Raw genomic sequence first — 19,878 nt, forward strand, 5'->3', positions numbered from 1 at the left:
AGACTTTAAAAGTAACTGCCTTCTAAATTATAATTTTAGAACTTGTTGGTTTGGGGTTTGTAAAATGAGTCATGCTGCTTAAAAAAGCTGAAGTCAGAATTGCTTCATTTTTGTTCTTTATTTTAATTATCTAGATATTCTGCTTCTAGGACTTTTTTTTTTTTTTTTTTAATCCAAGTGTTTTTCACAGGGCCATGAAACGGATGGCTGCATTTAAATTGAACTTTTCCAGTTCAACCCTGTATTATTGTGGAAAACATTTTCTTGGTTTGTTCCCAGCAAGAGTCTGATGATAGCTCCGAGTACAGAAATTTCCATGTTGCTGTCGAGGCCTGGTCCCAAATCCCATACTCAAATAGGGCAAATTCTTCAGTGACAACTCTATAGGCAGTCATTTGCTTGGATGTTAAATTGTACATTTAGCTGAATAGCCCAGTGTGAATACAGAGTAAGATCTGCAGATTGTATTTGAATGCCAGGTCTCCCATGATGTGAGCACAAGGGAGTCTGGCCTTCTTCCACATGCAAGGAGGGGGAGGTATTTTGGCAGCCTCTAGGACTAGTACTACCTTGACAGGACCACTTGTATTGTGGTGGGTTACTTTTTACGTAGGTCTCCTAGGTGAGTACTGAGATACACCAAGAAAAACATGTACATTTTTATAAGACAGGGAGTGTGGGCCAGAGGCTGAGAGAGAAATCCCATAATTTTGGGTGGCTAGCCCCATTATTTCAATTAGTGATTTAAAAAAAATAATAAAAAATCCCCAGATAAAGGTCCTGCAAAACTTCCTGGAAATCTTCAGTGAATCAGCCTGTACTGGTTGTGTATCCTGAAAGAGGAAGCGGTAGGTTGCAGCCTTGCTGTTGAGATTACTTCAGACCTCAGACAGACTCGTAATATTGGATTTTGTTTGCCAGAAGAAAATGCACTAAATAAGTTGGTGCGAGCAGGCAGGGTTCACACTGCAGGGGAAGATTTCTGCCTGCTGTGCGGTTCAGTTGTCTGTCGTGTGATGGGGTTATTTGTAACCTCCTGTGGTCTGCTACGTCCCATCCAGCCTCTGCTTCTGCATGTGATCTCATCAGAGACCGAGTGATGGCCTCTTCCTTCTGGGCACCGACCACCACAGACCCAGGCTCATCATGTCCAGGTTGGGTGATCCAGGCCCCCTGGCAGCTCATAGGTCCTGCCATGTTCAGGAAGAAGACAAACAGGAGCTATTAAACTGGAAAGCACATTCTGGTGCTGCTGTTGCATCCTGTGGTTAATTTACGTGGGCTTGCTCTGGTAGCACATATGGGCACTGCAGTGGATTTGGCTGCCTCAACTCTTTGAGTTCTTAGTTGTGGGAAAATACTGCCTGTCCTCACACCAGCATCTGTACCGTGCTGCGTTGTCTCGCAGTGCAGTCATTGCCGCCAGAGGTTATGAATAAAATTACCAGGAGAAATGTCTTATCGTGTGCTGTTCATTATTTTCATTAATTATTGCTGGTGTCAAAGGCAAAGGTCTCTCTAGTCTGTTAACTCCTTTCTTTCAAGTCAGTGTTTTGCTAATTGTCCTGATATAATCAAGGAAGAAATGTCATTAGCGGTTTCTTATTTGTTTTTGTTGTTGTTATTTTTGTTGCTTTAAAGATCCCATTAATTGTGTTATCTTTAGTTGTTATATTAATAGAGCTCAGTTCAATTACTATAGCTTGATTTAAAAGAAAAAATGCTCTTCTTAAACTGGTATGATATGGCACCCCTACATCCATTTAATTTTCTTGATAGAAAAGTATCTTTTCTCAAACTTGTGCTTCGCTACTAAGACAGTCTAATTTCAGCTTAGGTATAAATCACATGAAGCTTTAGTAAAAATTTCTATCCCTTTGTAAGAATTCAGATTAATGGTTGTTGGTGTTTTTTGTTTTTTTTTTTTTTTTTTTTTTTTTTCAAGATTAAGGCCATACATCATCCTGTTTGCTGTGCGCTGAAATATTGTACTAGCGCTACACAGTATTGTAAGGGACAGATATGAGAAACTGTGTGTTGAAATGTTATGCTCTTTAATTTCTAATTTGAATTGCTTGATAGAAGGTAAACTCACTGGTGAATAATGGAAAAAAATCTTCAATTGCTGTAAAGGACATCTGTATACACTCTTAGTATCCAAATTAATTAAACTACAGTTTCCACCTTTGTAGAAATAGCATGTTTTAGAACACATGGAGAATAAGTGACAATCGCTAATGTTTCTGCTGGTACAGTATCGGCACAAAATACTGAGCACTATGTGAAGGAAAATCCCCAGATGTGTGGTTTTGTTTCTTTTCTCATTTAAATAGTACAGTAACTTCCAGGGGTAAATAATGAAAGCACACAACTATCTGGCAGTATTCTGGGAAGATATTTTCATTACTCTGTTTTAAACAGAGACCAGAATAATCAAGACCAGAAAACCCAAATTTCTGTCTTCCCCCTCAGCCCTCCCAGCTCCATTTCCCCTTTCCTGAGCAGGAAGCTACAGGTGTTGTTTTCACAAAGCTTTGTAAAGACTGCATTAAATAAAAAACTTTTATTTTTCTTACTGTCATTCAACATGAAATGAACCTGTTGTCTTGATCAGTTTCCGACTGAGCAAATAGCCAGTGTTTTTTAAAATAAATCATGGTTGATTCCACCCACAGTAGTGATCATAGTAGTGAGGCAGACTAAACCAAGGCTGAATTCTTTAGTTTTACGTCTTTATGGGTTGAATGAAGCAGCCTGAAAAAACACCAGTCCTGTACATGAGACTTGCCATGTCCTCAATGTCAGGAAAATAACAGAATTTATGTTGTGGTTTACTTTATCAGCAGGCTGAAAAGATACATGGCTCCTAAATAGATGTTAAATCCCAAATGCCACTAAAATTTGGCCAGCTAGATTAAGTAAAAAGATTTCCTTTGTGGTTGGTAATATCTGGTGGACAACATTTATGGCATGCAGTGTTAAGATATTTCTACAGAGAGGAGTTTTAGATCTTACTGTAGTCAGTATCCAAATGATGCATGTCTGAATGTTACCACCTATGGTTTCCACATTTCTCCTGATAAAGCATATAAAATTAAACAGAACTGCTGCTTGGCTTCTGCCGAAAGTTTGTTTCTGTGTATTTGTCAAACATGGCATGTATAACTTATGATTTAGTTTAAGGCGCCTGCAGCAGTTAATGCTTGCTTCTGAAAGCTGTCTGCACTGAAAAAAATGTAAGTTAATTCAAAATTAATTGCTTAACATCTAAATTGATTAAAGTTTGAAATATTTCTCCGAGGGCGTAGCTATGACATTTTGGCAAAATCCAAAGGAAGGGGCAAGTTAAATGGCTAGGTATGCAGAGTGTTTGACCTACATCCAAGTACAACCATTTTAACAATGTTTTTAGCACATGTTCTGTGAGTGCACGAGTTCCTCTGGTCATTCCTGATTTGACCCTATAAAACCTCTCTCTGTTTCAGTATATGAAGGGGTGATAATATCCAATAATCAGTACTAAAGCATTAGCTGGCTGACCAGCACTGCAGTTCTCCAGCAGTGTGGTTAACGTTATATGTGGTAGCACAACGGGAGAGGTTCCCCAAATCCCATCCACAGTCTGCCCTCTGATTGCCCCATAGCTTCCTCCTTCCCTCAAATTCAGTGTAAATTACCTGAGGATGCGTGTTTTCTGGAGCCTTATTTTAATGAATAATACTTTTAAAGGAATGAGTTTTCTCACCTGAAAGTAGGTTAGTTTGTTTAAAGTCTTATTTATGATTGTAAATAGCATGTGTGATTTTTGTGAGCAATTTGTGTCTAGAGTGTAAAAGCTTTTGACAGAACCTGATTCACTGCTTTTCAAAAATGCGGTTACGAGTGGATAGTCAAGTGGCTAAGAAATGACTGTGAATGTTGGTATCTGGACTGTGATGTTCATTTTTTCTTGAACTAGGGGACCCAAACCATTTACAATTTGTGCAGCGAGGCTGTCTTCATCTTTTTGTTGTGTCATGCGAGGTAGATCTTGTTTTACTAGACGTGACAAACTTTACCTGGTAATAATTAAACTCTGGCTCTGTCAGACAACTTGAGTTCTGCTCAAAGGCACAGAAGCGAGCAGTTTATAATCTGCAGGAATGATGTAAAAGAACTTCTCTAATGCCTTAGTCATTCTTCTGACTCCGTTGAACTTCAAAGGTAGCTTTGTGTGTAGACTGTGAAACGCTTGGCCCAGTACCAGCCATAACAAACACAAAATGATGTTAGTATATTCACTGCAGACTTTTGCCAAGTTCCATCAAAACACAGGGGTAACTTTCTGTACAGGCTTCATAACCACTTTCAGGGACTTCCCTGGATGTTATCAAATCAGCATTGCTGGATGATATTACAAACAAAGAGTACAACCAAAAGCTGCTTCACAGCCTGTGTCTCCATGTGAAGGGTCTGCACACTAAAATCTGAGCGTTTAGGATATGGCAATACAGACGGCTGAACGTGGGCTGTCCTAGGTAGTGTCCTGCTGAGTATTTTGTTAGTGTTGGTCATGAGGCCTATGTTATTCAGTATAAAAGAGGGAGAGAGAGGTTGTAATTACCGAACAAGTTGAACACTCAGTGTATATGCTTCTCAGAATTTGGTAAGAGAAGTGAAAAAGTAATTTCATGTTACCAACAGTGAAATATCCTTATTTCTGCGGCCAACTGGGAAGCAGAAAGCAGCCATATAAGGGCTGAAATTCTCCGAAGAATGTGCAATAAATAGGCAGCTGAGAAGAGCACTCCACAGGGTCTCATAAGCACAGCACTTCAAGAGGGAGAGGGATCTATTTCCAGCTTAAGGAATAGTTAGCACCACAGGACTTGTTTATTTAGTGTGGGGAAAAGATGAAAAGTTCTTAAAATAATAAATTCTCTCTTTGTAAAACAGCATAGCAGTAAAATTGTGTTCGTGGACTAGAGACATCATATTGGGGATTGGTGTATGGTTTGGTTTGGGGAACATGGGTGACTGGTTTGTTCTGCTTTTGGACGCCCTTGTGCGTGCTGACCCAGGTGTGTGGAGCACTCAGGCCCAGCAGAAGCGCGTGCCAACCCCCAGCTTGGCTTGTGGAGGTAGGCAGAGGTGGGCCCTGTGCCACTAACGCCTTTTGAGAACTACTGGAAACACATCTGCCTCGTGACCAGTTGGTGGGCAAGGGGAGTCATGCCATGCCGTAGGGGACTGTGAGGCACAGAGCGCCATGGAACAGTTCTTCCAGGCCTTAAAGCTCGTCTGCAAGACTGCAGGTTGCACATTTGGCTCCCTTTTCATGGCCGTGAAAATCTGGGTCTTCATGGGATAAGACATCCAACCCTTGTGCTCTGAAACCCCCAAGTGTTCCTGAACATACTGGCCATGCTCCAGATGTGTTTTGTTCGCAACAGCTGGAAGGAAAGACAGCAGCCTGAATAGAGCAAGTGCAGTGGCCCAGCAGCTTAGGGCATTGACATATGGAAGGTATGCAGCAGTAGCCCAGCTGAGAGTTGCCAGTCTTGGTGTTGAGAGTTGTCCGATTTCCAGTCTTGAGAATGCCATAAAATCTGGAAGAAGGCCAGATTTTTCCAGTGTATGTGTTGTCAGACACTGTTGCAGACTGGACATAAGTGCTTTGAAGAACTCCAATGCCCTTGAGGGCATTTCAGGCAAAGGGAAGGGAGCTGAAGCCCGTTGTAATTGGTTGTCTTGTGTGCCCTGTGTGGTTGTCGTGAAAAAGGCCATCAACCCTCTTTGTCAGGGTCCCTCTGAGGACAATACAGGTTTCTATTCCTGTCACATTCTAGAAGCAGTACCGGAAAAGGTAACAAATGTTGAGAGACAATTGTCATTTTCGTAGGGCTTGGATAGGCTTAAACCAGCCCCGATGGCTTCCTGTTGTAATAGGTCCAATTGCTAAAAGAACTACTTATATTTACCCCATTGCATCTGTGGTAATTGTTGTGAGTGGGTGGAGAATAAGGGCATCCAACAGAAAGTAAACAGATTGATGTGCTTTCAAAATGTTCTCTGCACATTTTTTTTGCTTTTTAAATTATTTAGACAAAAGTAGTCAAAGGTGTTTCAGCAGGAACGTCTAACTTTTAATTTATTTTTCAAATCTAGATCATCGACAGTGAGATTAATCCCTTTGTGGACAAATGGGAAGAAGAAGGACAGTTCCCAGCACATAAAGTATTTAAAACCCTGGGACAGGCTGGATTCCTTGGTGTGGATAAGCCAACAGGTAGGAGAGTGTACAGCTCCTGAGTATTCATGCTGACAGTGATAGACGCATTGTACCATCTCAGATAGCTTTTGCCCCAGAATGCAAAATTTACTTTTATTCCCAAGTCACAGGCATGCTGCTTACCAACTATGCAGATACAGAAAATGATGTTGCTAAGTGTTCAAGTTTATATTCTCCTAAATATAAATGTTTAAAAATATTAGTAATTGTTGTTTTAAAGCCAGTGAAATAAATGTCACTTCAATTCTCAACATACAAGCTGTCTAGTGACTTTACTTTCTTCTGGATCAGGACGCATGGAATAATCTCAGTCTTCATGAAAGAAATCACAGTCTGAGTGCATTGAAAGTGCTGTAAGATTTGGCCTATTACTTAAATTTAACTTGTAACATCTACATCATTGTAATGTATTATGTCTCACCATGAAGATGAGGTTTGTTTGGGTTTTAGACTATTATATCCTAAACTGTCCTTGAAGTGCACTATTCCAGACAGCAGCATGTACAGAACAAGAAGCTGATGATAACCTGTCAAAGAACAAGGTTCACATTGCTGTTCCTATAATTGTGAGGAAAAAGTCAGGAAGTCCAGAGGCATAGTTGGGATTTCAACTCTTCAGCTAAAATACATGTTGCAAGTTTTTTCACTTGCAACCAATGCAATATATATTTTTTTCAAGTACTACTGATAAATGTGCCTGTCAGAATTCTGTTTTTTCCACCTTTTTTTATTCGTGGTGTGAAAGTCTAAAACAAAAACAAGTTTGCATCCTGAAGTGGTAATGTTTGAAGAGTTAACTGCAAATAATCATAGAATGGCTTGGGTTGGAAGGGACCGTAAAAACCATTTGGTTCCAACCCCCCTGCCATAGGCAGGGATGTCAACCACTAGATCAGGTTGGCCAAGGCCCCATCCAACCTGGCCTTGATCAGAGCAGCTCACACAACCTTAGCTATGCCACACCACATCATTATGTTGCTAAGGGACAGGGTTTGAACTGTGGAAAAAATTATGCCTTTTTACCAGTTACTTTCAGAGGAAATTTTTCTTCTTGAAATGAACTTTCATATTTTTATACGTTCCAACTTGGAAGATTTTTCTCTAGCTGTTCAGCCGCTGGAGCTTGCAGAACTCGTTAGCTGTGATTGTCTGACAAATCCAATTAGGTCTGAGCTGGTACTTCTTTACAAAAATGCTGACAGTTTGAGATTACATTTAAGATTTATTTAAAGGACAAATAGGATTATTGGAGGAAGGAGAAGAATAACACCTCCACCTTCTGCTATAATTGTTTGATAGGCAGATCTGAAATATGTCTCAGTGGGGTCTGCTTCAGACTGCTAATATCCATGTTGATTGTAATAACGCTGCCTTGCATTGCTGGCAGATTACAGCTCTTGTCTTTGTTGTTATATGCATCTCAGGACATGCAGAGGCCGCCTCTGGGGTAAGGAACCTCAACTGCCAAGCATGCTGTGCATAAAACATTGTAGAGGTACGAACTTTGTATAATACTCACAAAATAGCTAGAACAAGAAATAAATTGAATAAAATCTAGTGAAGAAGGGGCATGCAAACGCAAAGATGGGCACAGAAGTCTGACTGCACTGACTACACTTGTTATACTTGTGGTTAAGAATATTTTATCCTTGGTTTTGACACTAGGTGTTAATCAAATTTGTTGGGTCTCTGCAGCTGCATTTTAACAAAACTTTTGAAAAACTGGATAAATTTCTCAGCGACATTTGGTCCATCTCAGTTCATCTTGCGGAGCAAGATACTGTTATGTACAAAAAATGTACCAGCTCCTGCGAGATGCTGCCTTTGCAGTGTTCAGTGGTGCAACAGGATGACCTCAGATCCAGCTTTGCTCTGTAATAGTACAATAACATCGGGCACATCCTGAAAGTCCTGAAACTCTTGGGAAGATAAGTGAAACAGTCAGATGGGTAACAACACAGTCTCAATGTAACTTACTTTGGCAAAGCATGAAGTTCTTCATCATTTTTTGAAGTGCTTATGCTTGCTGTATGACCGGTGTGTACTAGTAGCAGTAATTTAAAAAGGAAAAAAAAAAAAGAAAGAAAAAAGTAAGAAAAAGATCTTTTATACCCTGCCCAGCTACTTCTGCCATTTAAGAGATCTTAAGAGATTTGAGGAAGCAAAGAGTAGCCGAGAGTTTGGGTGGGATGTCAGGTGAGGTCTGGAGGAGGGAGATAAATTGGTTGGAGGAGAGCATTTGAGCCATGTGAGTAACAACCTGCCCTACTTTCCCTTTCCAGCACAAACCAAAATTACCATTTTCCTGCTGCATCCCTCCAAACCCAGATCATAATGCACTGGTGAAGAAGTCTAACTTTTTCAAATGAATAAATTTAGTAGCAGCTGCACTTTTGAAATAAAACATTTTCTGAATTTATTTTCCAAGGTCCTTCTGTCAAGTAATTTATTTATTTATTTATTTATTTATTTTGCTGTATAATTAATTTTGAAGCTTTCTGATTGGGCAGGAACAGTTCACAAACTTGTTTTGCTTAGATAGAAGGAAACATCTGCTGGACTTCCGGATTGCTGAAACTGGACTGGTTCCTGTGTAAACACCATTTCATTCGTGAACAATGAGCTGCTAAACGGGAGGCAGGTTTCTAAAAGAACATGCCTTACATGTGTCCCTTGTCGTTGGAAACTTTCTCTATGTGGAGAACTGATTTGGGGCATGGTTTGCATTGCACGGGCTCCATCAGTTCCCACCAGATGCAGTTGTGGACTACAAACTTGTCCGTGTTTTTCCTGTATGCCTTTTCACAGTTGTTAATGCTTAGAGTAGTATTTGCTGTAGTACAATAGTTCAAGATGTTAGTTGCAGGGGTTATATAACCACTAGGCAAGGCCAAGCTGTACATATATAATTGGAGAGCCCTGAGGATGAACAGTGCATTTAACTTACTGTCTGGTCAGTCCTCTGCCAGAGGAAGATTATTTTCTTTGAATCATTTCTCTGCTCCAGTATTATTTACATGACTCAAAAATAGGGCATACACCTTTTTTTTTTTTTTTTTTTTTCCCCTTGGAAAATATGTGTTATTCTGCTACATTAGGAAATTCTTCCTACTTGTGAAATAAATGGCAAAAAAGTGAATGTTATTTATTAATAAGAAGTGTCTTTTTGGTCTGTGCAAAAAGCGTTTTACAGAATTGCTCAGTTCAGCCTGAAGTATTTAGTTTGAGGGGAAAAAAAAAAAATCTCCTTATACTTTTTACTGGTCATTTATGCTTACTGTGTGTTTCTTCTCAAGTTATAAAGTGTCTGGGCTGTTGAGGTACTGACAGTCCCAAAACTCAAGACAGAAAATATTTAGGGTAAGGAGCAAAAATATTTTAAACAGTCTTGGTAATTGGCCATTGGTGACTTTGCTAAGGGAAGCGGGCAAGACATATTTTTTGGAGTATTTTGTGTGCAGATCAGATGAAATGTTGGAGTAAAAGCTGAAAACATCCACACGGTCCTTTGTAATCTTATGGTTTATGAATCAACGCCTTGGCTGTTACTAAATTTTAGGATGCGTTGCCAAAGACAGGCTCAAAATTTGCTGTTACGTGCTTGCATAACTCTACATGTCCATGTGGATGACTGAAAGTTTTTTTTTTATCAGCTGATACAAAAGTGCAGGAATCCTCCTGTAAAGGCTCAGGGAAAGCAAAGGGGAAGGAGAAAGAGGTTTGCGAGAGGGCTGTGTCCTTCTGTCCTGCTTCTACATATAGCATCACATTGAGATGTGAGCGATAATGATGCCTGCTCTGGATATTTCACTAGCAGTTTCACTGGCAGTCCTCTAGGAATATTGAGTAGAATGTGTTTGTATGCAAAAATGATTATGACAGTATGTCCAAACAGTAGTTTTCATTTATCCCTGTCAAACAATTAGCAGTGCACTTGCAGAAATACATTCTTAAACATATCAGTCAGGATAGAACGGTGTAAGACTTCCCACAGAGGAGAAAGTATAGTTTTACACTATCTCCTCTCCATACTGCTGGGATGTATGCCAGATCTGGGACTGGATAAAGTAATAAGCAGTATGTTCTTGTCACCTGAGACAGATAAGTGTCTGATGGAACAAAACACATTTTGAATGATTGATTGCTTTGCAGCTGGAAAATGATGCAATGTCTTGCTGTACGAAAACCTGTTTATTGCACGTTTGTGTGTCAAATGGGGGAATATAGATCTGTGCTATCCTCTGAAGTTAATTCTGCTATTTTCTTCACAAGTATACATTTCTCTTGTAAGAGGAGACCTTACGAGAGTTTGGTAGTGGAAAGTCACCTTCAAAGTGTGTGGGGGAGTTCACTCTCTCTTTTTCTCCTGCCTGTAACACTAAGCCTTATTATTATTTGGAATTAGCAAAAGAAGGACCTTGGAGGAACAGTGAATTCTGTCACTGGAAAGGGATTTAGTAGTTCTGATTAAATGGGGTTTTATGATTTCACAGAGAGTAAATGTAAGAAACTTCTGAGGTGTATCTATGGATAGAAGCTAAAGGGGAAAGAGCTGCCAGAAGAGAAGTCCTTGCCCGCCCCCCCCACAAACTCAGGAGTGGAACAGCTACAGTGCTTGTGGGTTTAAGCATAGCCAGCTGAACTGGCCATTTGATCTTTTTCTTGCCTACAAACGAATGCAACTGGATGTTAATAATAGTCATGCTGTGGAGGTTTGGGAGTGTGAGGGCATTGTGCTACGTGTTAAGATGCCCGTGAACCAGTAAATGAGAGCTCTGAAATATTTATCAGTTACAAGGTACACCTGTTTTGCAATCAGAAAAGAGCCTCGAAATAGCCTTTGAAAAACAATAGACTAAAATGAGTCACCGCTTTATTTGAATTGAATTGCTGACAAAATTAGTGATGGATGGAAGTGGTGTGGAGACCTTAGTCAGAGAAGTGTAAGAAATTTCAGGTGCTTATCTGGCCTTCTTAATTTTAAGGAAAACATTGTTATATGTGTACATATAAATTTTACATGGGTGATCCTTTTATTTATTTTCCCTCTCTTGTGAAATAGAAAAGTGTAGGATGAAATGCAGTTGAAAATGGTAGCAGGGAGACTGTTTGCTGCACTTCACGGACCAGCATCTACCTGAGCTCTGTTCCTGGTCAGACAAGGGAATGGGTACCTGAATTCCCTTTTTTTTTTTTTTTTTTTTTTAATGTATCTGTTGTTTTGGTGGTTGTTGGGGGTGCTGACTCTCCACAGGATTTGGAAGCCTGAGTGCCTCATTCTTTGTGGCTGGTTAGGGAGTACACCAGAACCTCTGGGAATAGCTTGTTCAGCTATTAAGAGCGGTTTTGCAGAAACACCCAGCAGAGAACAGATTTACTGAAGGACAGCAAGTCTTTCTGGAAGAGATAATCTTCCTTTAAGTGTGTTGGTGATAGAGAGATCAGATTAGTTCCTGGGGTTCTACTTTTGTACTTGAGATAAAGCAAATCCTCACACTTGTGGCCTGAATGCAGGACAAAGCATTACTTCGTCCAATTCAGGTATGAACGTGCCAGTACTTTAGGGGCAGACTAGGATTTTTTGAAATCTGGTACGTGTACCCAGGTGGTTACAGGCTATGTCAAAATGGTATCGGGGGGGACACAAAAAATGTCTCTTTCCTGGAAGAAGCTAGAAGTGTCTAACTGTGATCAAATGCTCAGCTATGCCCCTGCAATTAAGTGCTTGAACTCCGTTCCCCCATGGCAAGCCAGGTCTGCTTCTAGGTCTCACAGGCTTCACACAAGCTGACAGATCGCCGTGGTGTCTGGGAGCTGACTCACAGCACTTAGTCTCCGTTTGTATGAGAAGCAGTCAGAAGCAGCCCTCCCTGTGGGTATGGTTCTCCACCTCCCAGCCGAGAAGGGGCCATCAGCACACTGCCCCCGCTCTGCATAGGGTGCCGGGCTGGGCTCCAGGGCGTGCCAGGCTGTACCTGCAGCAGAATCCGTCCTTCTCCCTTCTAATTAACTTTACATTAAATGTGCACCAGCTTGAGTGCCTTGTATGAAAATGAGGCTTGTTAATGAGGTTTCAGAGTTGCATGAAACTATAAACACCAAAATACCAAGTAGGTGTATTTGGGGGAGTGCAGTCCAGAAACACAGACTTAAAAGCTGAAGCTGTGACATTGTGTGAAGGTCACAGTGAAAAGGAACCTTAGAGTGGGAATCTTGATTTCCAGAATCTACGAAGAATCTTTTTCCAGAAGCTATGGTCTTATTTACTACCTAGCTGGTTTTGGCTTTTTTTACATGCTGATGCTTCAAGCTTCAGCAGAGAGGATTCTTCTCTAGCTAATTCTCTACTCCCTAATGCAGAAGTTGTAGTAATAACAGTTTTCTTATTTCAATGAAGAAGTAAGAAGAGGACCTGTGTATGGCTTAGAGGTCTACGTGCTGAATCAGGAGCCCAGTCTAACCTGTGGGGCAGGACTAATTGGACTAATTGGTACTGAATGGGACCAAAAGCCAGATGGCATTTCTCAGCCTAGCATCATGACAAAACAGTGGAAGACGCAATCAAGATTCCTGGTAGTAACTTGTGATCGTTTATTTGGGGATGTACCTGTTTCAGAAGCTGTGGACCAAACATACTCTAGGTTGGGTTGAATGCTTCAGTTAAATTTTGTAACTTTTTTTCTCTTTGTGAGCTATTTCCTCCTGTTGCTGTGCTTCTAAAGGTCTCTATATACAACTTTGCTTTGAATTTGTAGATTTCCATAGAGAATTGCTGGGCACAGGTGTTTCTGAGCAAACAGGCAAATCTGCTAAAAATCTGTTGTTCTTAATTTTGTGATTGTGAATAGCAAAAGAGTGTACATCAAGGAGAGAAGCTGAATAGATTAAAGAAATATGAAATATTACAATACCTGAAAAGAATATAAGGATTGAGACAGTATCAAGTAAGAGATACCGTTTGGGAGTTTCCATTAAAAGGATTGAGTTTATCCCTGTATTTCAGTGGATCAAATGGCAAGACTGTCACTTGACAAAGCTTGGGCCAATGAATGTGCTTACATTAAAATAACCTTCATCTTAGAAGTTTCTTTAATTTACACGTCACTGTCTTTTCCCAGTCTCAGAAGTTTGACGCTAGATTCTTGGCATCTGTCGTGTACCGAGATGGAATAACCAGAATGCTTTCTGAAAGGTTTAGATACACCCTTAATGCATTGAGACATGTCAGTACATTGAGTGGGGGGAACTTATCATTGTGAAGCCTAGGCTTGATTCACTTTTACCCACTTGCTTTTGCATTATTAAGTGCTGGGAGCGAAGGTTGGTTTCTTTCCTGGGACTGAAAGTGGGAAAAATATTGTGAAACAGTCATTCTGAGGTTGACATGGAAAATCTCTGAAGAACTGTTGACTTGTCAGTGCTTGCAGATCCCATAGGTCAATAAACAGATCACAAACTGTGAATGACAGCTGGCTTGAGAACATTAACAAGACTGCAGAAAGATTGCATTGTTCCGAGGTAGGTGTTTTTATGCTCAGTATTTGAGCAAGATAAGCTGGTGTCCAGCCTGGACAAACCAGAACACATGTAGCTGAACAGAAGAAATAAGAAGAAAAAAAAAAGCGCATACCACCAACAAAAAGCTCAGATATCTCTTTAGTTCTAGTTTTCCTATTCTGATCTAGTTTTTCTAATCCATAGTGACCCAGGTGATGCAAAATCATCATTACATTATTACAGAGGCATCATTAATAATCTAATCCATGGAGATATTGCGTAAGCTCTTAGTCATTCCTGGCAGTGGTAAGGAAGTTCAAAGGTCCACATGCCAGTAAACTTTCTTTTCCTATAAGTGAAAAACAGGACTTGGCACTATCTTTCTCCCTTTCTGACAGGTGGCTAACATTGCATCCACCTTTGTGAACCTTGTCCTTACCCTTGCAAGACAACTGTAGGACTTCCCCTGCTGTAAACTGGACTCCTGGAGACAGTGCTAATCCTTTTTGACATTCATCCCAGCAAGGAGGACAGACCAAGATGCAGGCGCAGTCTGCATGTGACTAGCAACTTGCATACAGGAGAGGTAATGCACACAGCAGTTCGTAATGCCGTATGCTACACGGTAATCAAAAGATGTCAGAAAAGGATACTGATACAAATAATTTAGCTCCTTTGTGTTGAGTACATAGATAAGGTTAGAGCTGCCTGTTTGCAGCTTCCTAATTTGAAGGAGTGGAACAAGCGAATTTTGAGGTAAAGATGCAGAGAACTGAGGTTGCAGTAGTTTGTAATCATGCGATAATGTGTGGAATAGATATACCATTTCACAGTGAACCTGGAAGTTAAACATACCTAGTTATGTGACATGGGGCTCATGTTTGTTCTGCTGTGAGGTCTGTTTTGATTTCACTGTTTACCCTCATGTAATACTGTTTTGATTTCATTGTTTGCCCTCACGTAATACTGACAGGCACATCAGAGGCTGTATGATACCCTCTAGCAAGTGAAGTAGGAAATGAAAAAAATGTTTGTTTTTCTGAAGTACTTCTAAAATCTATTACATTGGCCTGAAAAATACTTGTAACCTGTGCCCTGGTGTATTGGCACAACCATGTTGAAGTTCTTTTATAAGCTTAGCCTTAATAATACACCAATTTGTAGCTTTGTGGTTGGTCCAAAGAATCAATCCATTTAACTTCATATTCTCAATTGATTAGTTACGTTTTAAAAATATACAAATTGTTTTTGAAGTGGAGATACGTTGACGACAGGAATGAGTGAAGCTTTAAAACTTCAAAACCAGTTCTTTTGACTGGGCAGTCTGACCAGTGCAAGACAACTGCTTGGTGTGTTTGTGGAGAGGCAAGCAGGGTTTTCATGCCATCAGAACTTGTGTCTCAGTATCTCCTGTGTGCTTCTCAATTTGAGGATTGTTTGAGTTGTAAGTAGGGTGGGGAAACAGCAGGAGGCTCAGGCATGTGTGAGTGAATGCTCTGTCCAGCTATAATCTGTACCTGATACAGAAAAGTAATACTCCATCCTGAATTGTACTTGGTAGCGATAAGCATGATTGTATATATGTTATACATTTATATTATTTGTTGCAGTAAAGTTTGTTGCATTTTATACGTTGATTTTTATTTAGAGAGGAGGATTTTTTTTTACATTTTCCGTTGTTTTAAACCCTCTACAAAACTACAAAGAAATATTAATTTAGTCAGTTCAGGCAGTTTGGTTTTATCTGGGACTGTTGCTGTTTCATTCAGGGGTATAAACAAAGTGATCAATGTGGTGTTTTAAGTGCTCAGGAATGTATGGGCTTAGTAGTGAGTTCTCACCAGTTCTGATTGACTTTTCTGTCCTAGATTAATTTTCTTCATCATTTTTTATCCTCTCCAGAGGAATTGTGCCACATTATACCGCTGTTGAATGAAGAACGAGATGTAGATGCAGTGCCTCAGGGCTGACCATGTCCTTGGCCTGCCAGCTACTCCTCAAAGCTTTGATTGTGTAGCACAAGATATCCTTTAGCTATCTTGTTTAAGTACGTGCTTAAGTGCATTGTCTGGTCTTACTGCTTGGGTTCCTAAGGGACATGCTTGTGAACTAGTTGCCACTTGGTGTAAGGTATTCACACTTTAGCTGTTTTTCCTACTATAATCTATAACGTCCAAGGAAAACAATAACAAATGTTTCCTGCAAACTGTAATCCAACATAAAGAGGACAGTGATAAGATATGATAAGTTGATAGCTATTCTTCTCAGAAGCCTGAATAACAGCAAGAGGAAATGATTTGATTTGTTGTTGAGTTTGTCACATTTTATTTTTGGTGCACGTCACAGGACAAAAAACAAATATAAGCAGATGTGCTTTTTGAAACTTATTTCTTTTTGTTTGTTTGTTTGTTTGATTTATTTGTTTTTTTTTTTTTAAGGCCTGCTTAGGACAGATGCTGTCTATACATTAAGCCAGAAGCTTAATGTAATAGTATTAGTGGGTTGTGTTTATCTGGTCTCCTACTTATTTTACAAGAGTGATCTCAAAATGGAAATGCACACAGCAAACTTTCAGGGCAAGCTGGATCAAGTGTCATTGCAACTCCCCCAGGGGACTGGTGCACAATAAAAACTAGAGATGGGAAAATATCCTAATCCCAGGACCCTGTGGAACAATATAAATGTTTAAGGGGTGAAAGGAACACTGAGCAGGACTTCTGGGTTATGTGTGCAGGGCAGGACAGAGTTTATTACAGCCTTGCCCCTGCCTTGTGGTGCCTGTGAAATCTGAGTAGCTATTTCAGTTATTTTGCAGCTAACTTTGTTAGAGGAGACCTTGGGAGGAGACTCGTCAGAAGTTTATTGGGGCAGAGGTTGAGGAGTGGGCAGGGATAAATGGGTGTTAGGACAAAACAAAGGGAAGAGGCCACAAGAGGGTGCGAAGATTTAGCAATTTTTTTTTATTATTCTAGGCGCATTTGGTTTTGTGTTGCTGTTTCAAAGCCACAGTCATCTGGAGGCAATGCAGCTTCACCCTGTTTGAAAAACAGAAAAGAAAAAGTGTTTATTTGATTTAAAAAATGAAAAAGAAGGCTGAATTAAAACTTTTATTTTAAATTTTCCAGCTGTCCACTCAAGAAACCCTTGAGATATCTTCATCTTCTTTTTTTTTTTTTCAGTAATATAAAAGAACAGTTTTAGAATGCGTAGAATTGCTAAAAAGTGTCTGCTTAAGTGTTGGAGTTGTAGGCCAACTGGGAAGGACACAGGGATTGGGGAAGCGTTCTTCGAAACACCAGAATTGTTTCTATGCTCAAATTGAAAACCACTTTCCTGTTTTACAGAATTAGTTTTGAAATTGGACTTCAATGTCAGTTTGGAATTACTTCTTTTTCTCAAAAAATAGTCCATTTCATCTCGCCTACTAATGCATCCAGATAAATTAATGAAGTCAGGGGTTCCTAACTCCGGCCAAACTGCTTGGTTAGCTCTGCCCTTCCCTGGGGTTAGCCCTTTTGCAGAGGTTATTATGTTGCAATGTTTTCTGCTTTTGTTGTTAATGTCTCTTCTCTGTTGTCCCTCCAGCAGATATGTGGGAGACTAGTTAGGAAAGACAGTAGTTCTTGCAGGACAGAAGTATTGGCTGGAGGCTGTGCTTGTCTGGTACCTTTCTGCCTTTCCTGTGATAGCCTAGAAAAGCTGCTTCTGAAGGAGTCTCTAATGCAACAGCTATTGTTTCCCGTAAGACCACAAAGCTGCTCTGTGGTCTTGTCTGAGCTGGGAAATGTCTCCAGAGCTGGGAAGCAGCAGCCGCAATGACAGAGGAGCTCTGGAGGAGGACAGGGGTTTTCCCTGGGACGCTGCCGTGAGCACAGCCACGCACTGGCCAGCACATCTTTTGCATGGCTCTGCTAGGTAGAGATCAAGTGGAAAACCTTCCTGGTAGGGTGACAGCTGGTAGGGTGGTGGGACAGCAGGGAACTGAAGCAACAAGGTACGTGGACTTTCTGGTTTCAGTGACTGTTTGAGGGCTTTTTCTCCTTAGTGTTCCTAACCACTGCTTCTGTTTGTGTCAGAGCCAGTGTTAAACGTTGTCTGATGGAAACAAACCCAGAACTGTAGGAAAACACCTTGAGCAGCATACAGGAAAATTGGTTCACAACCTATTGCAGATGTCTTTCAGGTTCCTTCATGGTGGAATACCTGAACTCTGTTGTCAGCTGACTGTACATCAATATTGATTTCAGTGCCAGAAATCTTTCCGGTGATGGGAGACATGTTTTTGGTAGGACTTTTTCGGCATGGGACCTTTGAAACACTATGACCTGTCTCTGTGCAGTTTCCTTTGGCCTGTGAAGCTAGCAGAAAATGTGCACTCCCCCCAAACCTCCAGCATTTACAAATTCACTTTGCTTGCTTCATCTGAACAGGGAAACAAAGGGCAGAATTAATGGAAAATTTCCTTGAGTGAGTATAACAGGGGCAGATAATTGAGTTTTTTATAGCGTCATTAAATGGTTTAAAAATCTCTGAAGGTGACTTTAGTCAGAATTTCTTCTGCTCCCTAGTCAGAGGAAATGAATGAGGCTGTTACTCTCACCCTCCCTTTATCATTCAAGAGCTGGGGTCCTTTGGTGGAGCAGAAGCTCCGTGAGTAATAAGACTACTGAAAGGAATTGGTGGTGGTTTTTTTTGTTTGTTTGTTTTTTTCCTTTTTATATTATGAATAACCAGTGAAACTCATCCCACAGAAATGTAGAGAGCAAAGTTTAATAGGAATCCAGAAGCTATTACGCACTTTATAGATGGTGGGGCCATCCACAGATGCTTTAGGGAGAGCAATTGTATTTCTGATCATCAGCTACTCACTCAGCAGGTGCCAGCACTGTTTCACAGCTTCCTACACTCCCTGTCTACTGGGCGGACCAGAGCTTTGGTCCCAGCAGCAATGTTGTAGCCTTATTCCAGAGATCTGGACTTATCTCACGATGTTACTTGGCTGAGATGCAAGGTGCATCCCTAGTGCTTTGCTTGGACAGCATGGGTATCGCTGTGTGGCCGGGGAGGAAGGTGCATGGGGGACGGTGAAGGGCATGTTGGCACCAAGCTGGTCCAGAGCCTCTGGGGAGTCAGGTCATCCACCAGATTGTGGCATGGCCAGGGATTTGTGGAAAGAGAAACAGCTTCTGGGGAACTGCTAGAAGGATGAGATCCACTCCAGTCTCAGTTTTGCCAGGAATGAAAAGTGCAAGTACTTAAAGTACTGATAATAATCAGTGGATATTCCAGCTTCTCAGAATCATCCCCCAGCCCAAGATTAATTTTTGTGCTTCCCTCCTTTTTCTTATATTGGGATTACTATGATCATATTTTTTACAGGTCATTACCATTCACATGTTTTCTAAATCCTACCAGCAGTTTTCAGCCATCTTGGTCTATTTGTTTTTCCATTGAGCCTCTTCTCTCTTTCTTGCTGTGTTTTCCCCTCTTAAGAGGACTCAGGTGGGTCCATGTGTTACTTCTCTAACAATTGCAATTTGCCATTTCTTCTTTTTTAACTTCCTTTGGGAGGAGTAAGGGTAATTTTCTTTTTTGTTCATGATAAACCGATGAATTTCTGGGCATAAGTGGAGGAAAAAAGTTTGTTTTTGTTTTTTTTTTTTTTTTATGATCAGATATTCTTGGCATTGCTAAAAATGTTAAGGTCCTGAAGGCTGAGGAAATTGAGTCTTCTTTTTGTCACCTACTTGGTATGGATTTACTCTGGAAAGCCAGTGCCATTTCAGAGAAATTTAGAAAGATGGACTTTGCTTCATCAGGAAAGCTTATTAAAGATTAAAGTGTATATTTTCTCCTCAAGCTAGTAACACGCTGTGTTTTTTTTTACCTGTTCCTTTGTTTGTTCTTGCTCAGTAACCTTTTCAGATGTTTTATTTTGGAAGATAAATAGAATATCTTACTCATTCAGCATTCTAATAGGGATTTGCTTTCCAGGTCTCTCTTCTCATAGCCGAGCAGTTCGGGCTTAATCCTGCTATCATGGAAGTCCGTGTTTACAAAAGAAAACAAAAAGCCTCTGATTCCATTTTATTTGATTCTTGTTTGTTTGT

The 19,878-nt window shown here is 40.4% G+C and overlaps 1 protein-coding gene across 3 annotated transcripts in view; it reads left to right on the plus strand.

Moving 5' to 3' along the window:
• Nucleotides 1–19,878, plus strand: part of LOC118247398 (probable acyl-CoA dehydrogenase 6) — an 89,754-nt gene that overhangs the window by 10,268 nt on the left and 59,608 nt on the right. For 2 of the 3 annotated variants that reach the window (XM_035545355.2, XM_050708884.1), the window contains exon 2: nt 6,148–6,268. In XM_035545355.2, the coding sequence (XP_035401248.1) occupies nt 6,148–6,268 (121 nt within the window). Of the gene's footprint in view, nt 1–6,147; nt 6,269–7,695; nt 7,767–19,878 lie in introns of all 3 variants that reach the window. The other variant, XM_035545356.2, reaches the window with a different exon arrangement.

This window comes from Cygnus atratus, chromosome 2, assembly GCF_013377495.2.
Source record: "Cygnus atratus isolate AKBS03 ecotype Queensland, Australia chromosome 2, CAtr_DNAZoo_HiC_assembly, whole genome shotgun sequence".
Classification (NCBI taxonomy): Eukaryota; Metazoa; Chordata; class Aves; order Anseriformes; family Anatidae; genus Cygnus; species Cygnus atratus.